The 9996-nt window shown below is 41.4% G+C and overlaps 1 protein-coding gene across 8 annotated transcripts in view; it reads right to left on the bottom strand.

The window, feature by feature from the left end:
- Window positions 1-4479: 4479 nt before the first annotated feature.
- CCDC170 (coiled-coil domain containing 170) overlaps window positions 4480-9996 on the bottom strand; it is a 98279-nt gene continuing 92762 nt past the window's right edge. For 7 of the 8 annotated variants that reach the window (XM_072827979.1, XM_072827963.1, XM_072827987.1 and 4 more), the window contains 2 exons: window positions 8794-9030; window positions 4480-6511 (listed from right to left, as the gene is read on the bottom strand). In XM_072827979.1, coding sequence (XP_072684080.1) covers window positions 6311-6511; window positions 8794-9030 — 438 coding nt within the window. In that variant the 3' untranslated portion in view covers window positions 4480-6310. The remainder of the gene's footprint in view (window positions 6512-8793; window positions 9031-9996) is intronic. The other variant, XR_012031785.1, reaches the window with a different exon arrangement.

Genomic DNA, 9996 nt, shown 5'->3' with positions numbered 1-9996 from the left:
GATGAAACCTATACGAAAGTCAGAAAGCAGGACTAAGCAGAGGAAGCAGTTGAAGTGTGATGCAGGTGCCACGAAGGCCTTGGCTGATCTCATGGGCAGGGAGACAGGCGCAGGGAGGTGTAGTTCTGAATCTGACATGACCCTTCAGGGTAGTCCTGAATTGAGGCAAGAAGGCCAGGTCTTTGTAGCCCCACATTGACCAGTCACTAAATACAAATTGCCTTTGGGAAAAGTCTGTAACCCAGGATGAGGTAGCTCCCTTCAGTAAGAACAAGTCCTTGCAAGGAACTCAGCCATGGGTTGTCAAGAGCCAACAGCTCTGGGAAGCTGAAGAAGGAGCACTTTGATCCTAAAGGGGGAGACCTGGGTGGTGAATCACAGCATCTTCTCAGAGCCCAGAGAGGTGTGAGTGAGGGAGAGAAAATGAGGTATAAACTATTGTTGTATTAATGTGGAAGGAAAGAGTAGACAGATAAAAGACAGGAGGTAGAGTAGAAAGGGCATTGTGATTTATCAGCTATGGGAGGAGGGAGAGGGATAAGTCAGAGTTCCCTCCCTTAACCCTGCCTTGGACATTTGAGCAGATGCCAGGCTGTTGGCTGAGGCAGGGAGCCCAGGAGAGTAATAAGTTATCAGTGAGAAGAGGATGGAGGCAGAAATTATAAATTCACTATTGCCTATGTCAAGTTTGAGATATCTGTAGGATGTAACAACATTCACTGAGCACTTGCAACATCCACGTTCTAAGCTACTCATCTTATATACATTGACTCATTCAATCCTTATATAAGGATTCCTTGGGCAGCCCCAGTTGGCTCAGTGGTTTAGTGTCACCTTCAGCCGAGGGCCTGGTCCTGGAGACCCGGGATTGAGTCCCACGTTGGGCTCCCTGCATGGAGCTTGCTTCTCCCTCTGCCTGTGTCTCTGCCTCTCTCTCTCTCTCTCTGTGTCTATCATGAATAAATAAATAAAATTAAAAAAAATATATATATATAAGGATTCCTCATTGACTCATAGACAAAACTAGTCTTATTATTCCTATTTTAGTCTTGAAGCACATGGGTTTTCAAGTGGTTAATTACCTGGCCCAAATTACTCAGCAGACTTTATTTTTTTTTTTTCAGACTTTATTTTTGAACCCAAGTCTATCTTGCTCAATTCTTACAGGTGTCCTCTCCACACCATCCTACAGATGAGAAGAGAAGGACAGGAATCTGATCTAGACAGATAACAGTTGGCATCATCACTGCATAGATGGTCATCAAAGCCACAAGAATAGGTGGAACTAGTTAGTGGTATTGACAATAATGTATTTGCTAACATGCAGTGAGTACTCTCCACGTGCCAGGATATCTTTTAAATGCTACATTATTTAATCCTTAGAGCAATCTTGTAAGGGCATAGGTTCTTAAGACTACAATAACAAAATCCCAAAAACTGTGTGGTTTAAACAACATAAACGTGTTGTCACAGAGGTTTGGAGGCCAGATGTCTGAGATACCAGCTGAAACAGTAGAAGCAGAAACAGAGGGAAGTTGAGTCTTCATGGCATCAAAGGAAACCAGGATGTATAGGACAAGCAAGAGCATCCAGCCATGAGAGCCTCACTGTATCCTGCATTTGGCAGTTGTTGGACCATCAACTACATTCTGGTTTCTGAGATGTTAACTGATCCTCACTCAGTTCTGACTATGAGGTCAAGATTCCCACCCACACTTATATCCATACTTCTCCTTACTTTAAACTTTCATTTCACTTCTGCTTCTTATAACCTTAAAATAATTTGACTTAAGCACCCAGAGAGGCAGGGGGATAGAAATGAGTGAAATGCCGCATCATAGAAGCTAATGGGAAAGAATGGTTGAAAAAGGAAATGGTCAATTGTATCAAATGTTACAGAAAGACCAAGATAAGCACATTAAAACTAACAGAGGTTTGCTAACAAAAAATGTGAGAGCTGGGTGAGTGGAGACCAAAGCCATGGATGGTGGCAGGAACCAGTTGACCAGAAAGACAGCCACAGAAACCACTTTCAAGTACCTTGACTCTGAAGAAAAAGAGGGAAGTATGGCCCTACATAGATGTTGTTGCAGAGTAGAGGGACTGATTTAAATAAATACATTTAAATGCAGAGGGCAAGGAGGCATAAACAAACATGAGGTTGAAAACACTTTGGAGAGAGGACAACTGATGGGTGAAGTTGCTGAGGATTTGAGCAGCTGGGTGGAAGGAAGAGTCAGAGACAGGAATGGGGAAGGAGACAGTGATGGGTGTGCACACACAGCAGGCTATTTTAGGATCTGATATTGAAGATATTTCCTGTAATGACTTCTATTTTGTGGGTGAAATAGGAGACGAGATTATCTGCTGACAGTGAAGAAAGAGACAGGTTAAGAGCCTTGAGGAAGTGAAGAAGATTTGCAACAGTCATTTTGGAAAATGGCAGTGAGCTCTAACTGGAAAAGTGTGAAAGATTACCAGTTAGTACAGAGGGCTCAGGTGAGACCACAGGCTTGAGTTTGGCATGCCCACCTGTGATTTCGTCCAACTTCATCTGGCAGGGAGGGAAAAGCAGCAGAAACATTGTTAGTTGGGATTAATTGAAATCTGAGGGGAAAGGGGCTAGGGCACAAGGAGTTCAAGGTGTTGGGAAAAGAAATAATTGAAGAAAGGAACCAGAGTATCTAGAAATAATTGAAGAAAGGAACCAGAGTATCTCCCAGATGGCAAGGCTACTAAAGAGAAAATATGAGAACCAAGGATACTCAAAGAATAGCTGTGTGGGAGTAAGAGATAGAAGTCTGCAATAAGACTTTACGGAAATTTGAAGATTCCAGAGGTGGAGAAGTTGTAAGTGATTAGAAAATCCTAAATTTGACCATGTTTCATAGATGGGTGCTGTGTGCCTGTCCAGCTTCTCTTCCTTTGGGAGCTTTCCTTCTGTCCTTGCTGAACAGATCACCCCAGAACCTCACCCCACTTCACCTCTGCTGCAGAGGGGTTGGCATGGGATGCAGGCCAGTGAGTTCATCCCCTGGCTAAAGTGTTTAGTTCAGGGATGAGTACATGACTAAGAAAAGATGATCACACTATTCTTTCCTGACATCCCTTCCCTGAATGTTGGAGGTGGACAGTCTCCCATTTTCTAAGCTCATGAGTTGTAAAGACCATGTAGCTACTTGTGATCAACTTTCCTGGCAGCATGGAGGAACCACCTCCAGAAGGAGAAAGTGAGACCAACATGCAAAGATAAGCAATCAAGGAGAAATGAAAGATGGGTAGAATCAAGAAAAATCCAAATAGCAATTTGAAAGTGCTAGATCTAGCCATGCTGAAGCTAGTCTACCCTCTGAATCTTTCCAATGAGTGCCCCACCCACCTGCCACCACCACCAATTCTCTGGCTTTAGGTAGTCTAAATTGGATTACTATAAAACTGCAATCTAAGGTTTAAGTAACTGAAACAAAAGGAGGTAAAGGTCTGAGGGTCAAGGTCAAGAAAGCCAAGGAACTAAAGACAGTGTTGTATGAGTTTTCCTTATGGGCACTAAAGTCATCCAAGATGAAGGCAGTATTTAACGGGGGTGAAGAAGACACCTCTGAACCACCTGCAACGGTCTTAAGTAGGAAGAAGAGACAGGATGTTAGTAGGTAACTACAATGAGGGCAAGAAGAAAGTTATATATCAGTCAGCAGGAGCCTCAAATGAGCAATGGTTTTCATACAAAGGTGGAGGCATAACAGTATGGAGGTTGCATAGGGGAGAGAGAAGTGTCCAAACCCCACTTACTGACGAGAAGCTAAATGGAGTTGTGCATACAGTGGGCAGAGCCTTCCTGATCCAAGATTATATAGCCATGAAATGCTTCCCAGTGAAAAATAAACTCCACTTCTAAGTACTAAGTATTATAACAATATAAATAACAGACACCCTTTAACCACTTTTCAGCCCACCACACCTTGACCTTGAAACACTCATTGCTCATCTGTAAGACTAGAAGGTAGAACAGAAAATTTAGATAGCTCAGGCTTAATTCTTTTTTTCTTCCTAATTGAGGTTTTTATGCATACATTTAAATGTCTCAGACAATGACCAGAATAATAATCTCAAAGGCAATTATCACTCAAGTGTATTCGGTAGGAGAGTTAGTGTTAAATATTTTAAAGCTCTATTTAGAAAAATCTCATCAGCCTAACACATTTTATTGGCCAACATAAAATATACATGGATATTATGGAAGAACAAAATCTAACACAAAAATGTGAGGCTGGGCTGCCAACTCCAGAGTGAATGCCACAGAGAGAAAGCCAATAATCAACTGGCATTTCAACAAGGAGGGAGATGGCTTTATTAGGGATTTCAATTTGTCCAAATGACAAATAGTTAATGTGCATATGGCCTATATACATAGGCAGAACTTACCTTTCTTACGCCATGTAGTCTTTCTGCCAGAAATGGAAAAAAAATTATGACAGTTGATGTTTTTTTCTTAAAGATTTTATTTATTTATTCAGGAGAGACATAAAGAGAAAGAGGCAGAGACACAGGCAGACGGAGAATCAGGTTCCATGCAGGAAGCCCGATGTGGGACTCAATCCCAGGACTCGGGGATCACATCCTGAGCCAAAGGCAGATGCTCAACCGTTGAGCCACCCAGGCATCCTGACAGTTGATGTTTTTAAAGTGATGTTGTCAAAAGTGTCTTTGAAGAGTGTTGAAGATGAATTTACGGAGAAAAGAAATGAAGTTCATTAAAGACTGTATTTGGAAAATGAAAACAGAGGGAAGGTATAAAAACAATCCCTGCATCTATAAACACCTCCACCTTTCCATGGTGTGGATGAAGCAGAGCTATTCAGCAATTCAGGCCTCCAGAGACCCACATGGTAAAATCACTTCCTCCACTCTGGGTGAATGTGGCTTTGAGCAGCAGCCACTGTATCTCTGGATCATGTGAGGGGTCTCTAGAGACTGCAGACCTTCTGCTGGGAAAATACAAGGCCACCTCTCCTGCCTGTCGCAAGTCTAGCTCATGTCCTCAATCAGGGCTGTGCAGGTATGTGTATTCTATCATAAATACTATTTCATACTGTCCTTGCACAAGAGGAAGAGGCTGGGTGACCATGATCCATCCCCCAGGGAACACATCCTTGATCACTCTCCCTCTGTGTGATCTGTCATTCAAACTCTAAGTGTCAAATGCATTTCCTTTCCTCTAGAATTTGCTTTTCCTCTTAATTTTGGGTCTAATCTATTTTCCCCTTTCCCTTAATCAGACCCTAGTGCTTTCTTTAGAGACTCTTAAAAAAATTCCACATGGCAAAAATAAGATAATCACCCCCAAAACGTAAAAATTTCTGTCAATAAAGTTAAGAATACAGTTTCCTGGAAAAATACTTGTGGAATAGAAATTTAAAAAGAAGGCAGAAAGCGATGGAAATTCATAATAAAACCCCGATCCTTAAAAAGTACTCTTGCCATCAGTACATGTGATATATTGGGGAATAAACCTGTGCAGGATTCCTTCATTTTATAAGGTTTCACATTAAAGGTTTCATTCTTAAAGGACAGAGACCAACCCATCAAACATGAAAAATTACCACCAAAGGCAATCTGGCAGCAATATTTAAAACAGGTAAGTTTCCTATAGGACCTCAGACCTATGTATGTTTTATACAAATAATTAGGTAAACTGCTTTTTAAAGAAATCATATGGGTAGCAATCATGAATCTCAGTCACTTTTCAGACATCCTCAGTCCCTTATGGGGGCAATTTTCACCAGGATCACAGGATCTCGGGAGAAGCTAGAGGAGCGTGGAATAACAGAGAAGGCACAGCCTTTGATTCAGAGCCAATGTGGTAAGACTGTTGGTTTAATCACCACCAATTGCGATCTCAGAGTAGGTAACACCTTCTGAGCCCCAGAGAGGTTGTAAAATGAAACATTAAAGCTTCTCCATGTGGCTATTATGAGAATTAAATTGGGTAGTAAAGCCCCTAACTTATAAAAGGAATCCCATAAATGTTAATTCCCAACTGCCACTGCCCATCTAGATATTCAATCTACTGGAATCCTTCTGGGTCCCATAGTGCTAGCAAATAAAATAATAGGTGTGAAACATTTTAGTGTGAAACATTTTACCTACAGCTAGAACCTCTGAGATCTTCTTTTGCAAATGATGGATTCTCACTCCATCATCAAAGTATATGCTATTCACACTCAGATCACATTTCAAAGGTTTGGGGAATTTGTGAAATCAACAGTTGCATCCCATCTCTTAGCTCCACTTCCCCCAAGAGAGATGGTATTTAATGAAGAAGTTTTAAGTGGCTCTGTGTGTGCCTCTCTCCTCTAGGCGGCACATCTTGGAGGCAGGCACAGGTGACAAAATAATGCTGATGTGAATGGATCAGTCTTTCAAGACATCTGATGATTTCATAGTCAGGAAGTGCAAGACTGGTCATGTTCAAGCCCAGCATCTTGGAAATCACCTCTCTGAAGTCCACCAGCTGCAGTATCAAACACACACATTAAGGGTGAGGACTACTGCTAGTCCAAACAAACAAACAATAAAAAAATTTAAAAACCCTGTGGAAAACCCAGGTGTGCATGAGGTAGGTAAATTACTCACCATCTTTAACCTTAAAATAAGAAGGCACATCTACTAAATTACCTCTAAAATGCTTTCATCCCCAACTTTCAGTGATTTCATAACTTCTTTTCTGATGAGCCAATTAGTGTAGCTTTGGCTACCAAGTCAAGAATCTCAGTTAAGCAACCATGAATGAGATCCTCCATATTCTCACTTTCAGGTGGGAATAACCATATGTCTACTTCCCAGGGATGTTCTAAAATTTGGATCAACTGAAACAATGACTATGTATGTGTTCTGCATACTAAGAAGTGCTTTACGAAGGTGTGGTTGTGTCCATGGGTGATAAGTACCTACCCACTGGAATTTTATTTATTTTTTTTAAATACTTAATTTATTCATTCATGAGAGACAGAGAGAGAGAGAGAGAAAGAGAGAGAGACAGGCAGAGGGAGAAGCAGGCTCCATTCCATGCAGGGAGCCTGACTTGGGACTCAATCCCAGGTCTCCAGGATCACACCCTGGGCTGAAGGCAGTGCTAAACCACTGAGCCACCCAGGCTGCCCTGGAATTTTTTTTTTAAGATTTTACTTATTTATTCATGAGAGACAGAGAGAGAGAGAGAGAGAGAGAGGCTGAGACACAGGCAGAGGGAAAATCAGGCTCCATGCAGGGAGCCCAACGTGGGACTCGATCCTGGGTCTCCAGGATCATGCCCTGGGTTGAAGGCAGGCACTGAACCACTGAGCCACTCGGGCTACCCTGCACTGGAATTTTAACTGAGCATGGAACTTTTTTTTTTTTAAGACTGATTGATTGACTGATTGATTTTAGAGAAAGAGAGCACATGCATGAGGGAGAGGAGAGGGACAGATGGAGAGAGAATCTCAAGCAGACTCCATGCTGAGCGTGAAGCCTGATGTGGGGCTCGATCTCACAACTGTGAGATTATGACCTGAGCCATAACCAAGAGTCAGACACTTACCTGACTTGAGCCACCCCTATGCATGGAATCTCTTAAACTAAAAGAACAAAGGGCAAGAAAGTCTTAGCTGATAAACACAGAAGGACTTCTAAATAATGACCAGATCACATCACATAAACAGCCTCCTTCACAACCCATAACAACCATCCATCACGAGAGGAAAAATGAAGAGGTAGGGGTTGGAGACAGTGGATGAAGATGTACCTCACACCCCTTCAAATTCTCGTAGACTGGTTGCTGTGATTCTGTGCAAAAGTGGAAGCAGGTAAGTCAGGGCTATCTGGGTAACCTCTTGCTAGAGGTACCTTCCAACAGATGTTCCCTCCAGGAAAACTGCCTTCCAAACATTTTCACCATGTGTTCATTCACTTCCCAACCTCCTTCCTATGCTGAGTCCAATTTAGGGAACATAATACTCTCTCCAGCCTAATGTCCCTGATGAAAAAGTTCCCCTCAAACTTTTCTCCACTTTCAAATACAGTCAAAGATCTTAATTCCTGGGAGGTTTCTCTCTGAGAACACGCACTTTATAGTTTAGCCTTCCTCAACTTTGCCTGACACATGAGCCAAAGCAGAGGCAAAGAGAAAAAAATATCCTAGGATCAGAGTCCACTCCCTGCCCCTTTCAGCTTCAGAAAGAGAGGGAGATAAAAGCCAAAAGCAACGGGGGTCAGGCTGCCCAGTACAGTCTCTTTATGACTGACCTCCCGATGTGCTCACCAGATAAAACTCTCCTCCTTGCAACCAGCCAGCGAGTACTGTTTTATGGCTTACATCTGGGCTAGATTGGCCATCGAGTCTGAGTGCCACTGTTTCAGAGTTGGGACTGTTTCCTGCCACTGATCTCTCCTGGAGATAAGCTTTCCATCCTAAGGTTGAAGCCTGGGATGATGCAAACTTCAGAGGTCATCAGTGAACATAATCAAAACCTCTCCACTACCAGAACCTGGCTCTCCATAGGCTTTCCACTGCTTTGATGAGAATGTCTTTTTGTTTCCTAAGATTCGTGTCATGAAAATGTGAATTGCTTTTCTTAGCAGAATAAATCATAATGGTTATTTTAATTCTAAAAAGATGCCAGAGGGCAAGCAGATACATTGGAATGATAAAGCAAGCTTTGTAAATTGTTTTTGAAGAAACCTATGAATAATTATCTAGCTTTCGAATTGTCCTATCTTTCCTAAACAAGATTTCACCCCCAGATTTCTACCCACCTGCTTTTCTCTCCTTTCTACTTCTTCCAGAGATTTTTTTAGTGTCTTCATTTCGTTGGTTACCACTTCTATCATGTTCTTGGCTCTCTCTTTATCCTCCTGAGCCTCGCGCTCTGTGGTATCCAGTTCTGACTTGACAGACGTTAGCTTTTTCTCAGCTTTCTCCTTCATCTTCTCAAGTTTGTCTCTCGATTTATTTAGATCTTCAATGGCTTTGGTCTGTTCCAAAGTTTTAATCTAAGAAATCAAGGGAATGCTAATAATTTTTTTCATATTTGTTTATGACAATTGTATCAACAGGATACACTAAAAGTCAATGAGATTCATTTAATAACTTTTTATGAATTAAGAATGGAATCCATCCCAGTTAAACAGACTTTGTTAAGCATACACACTGGACAAACATGTCTTAAGGCAGTTACAGTTTATCAACATGTCAGAGGACCATTATTTGGAAAATCAATGAGACAAATGGTAGGATGATTATGGGGTTAAATATTAAAATAACGTCTGCTGGTACTTATACAGACTCTCATGAGCTCCATAGGCAAAAGCAACTTGTACTTTTGGCCCTACCAAAGGGTCATCCCTGGCATAGAAACACTACAACAGTAAAGTATCTCCCCTCCAAGTAGTCTATGACAAGGAAGCTCATCTAAAATCCCCTCAGTAAGTCTTCATTACTGATGTAAGGAAAACTTAGAACAGTGATATTTCAGAAGGTCTTCTGAGTTTACCAATGAGTATGGAAGGCTTGAGGCAGCCATAGCATTCCACTGCAAACAAGGGGGGAAGGGTCTCTCTCTAGGAAGCTGTCCCAGGATCTTAAAGCCAAAACAAAGAGCATCCTGGAGCATGAGGTACATTTTCTTTATTAGCTTAGTATTTAAATTTTTGCCACATCTGCTTACAAAAAGAATTTGAATTTGAATTAAAAAGAATTTGAATTAAAAAGTTGAAATTCTGACAAAATTCAAAATTCTGACAAATACTACAACATGGATGAACCTTGGACATTACAATAAGTAAAATAAGCCGGACACAAAAGGACAGATATTGTATAATTCCATTTATATGAGGTACCTAGGATAGACTAATTCATAGATAAAACGTGGAATAGAATTCCATCCCCGCGGGAGGAAGGAGGAGTTATTTAATGGAAATTGAGTTTCAGTTTAGGATTATTAAAAAGTTCTGAAAACG

The sequence above is a fragment of the Canis lupus genome, chromosome 1, assembly GCF_048164855.1.
Source record: "Canis lupus baileyi chromosome 1, mCanLup2.hap1, whole genome shotgun sequence".
In the NCBI taxonomy this organism is placed as follows: Eukaryota; Metazoa; Chordata; class Mammalia; order Carnivora; family Canidae; genus Canis; species Canis lupus.
This window is presented reverse-complemented; position numbering and strand designations above follow the sequence as displayed.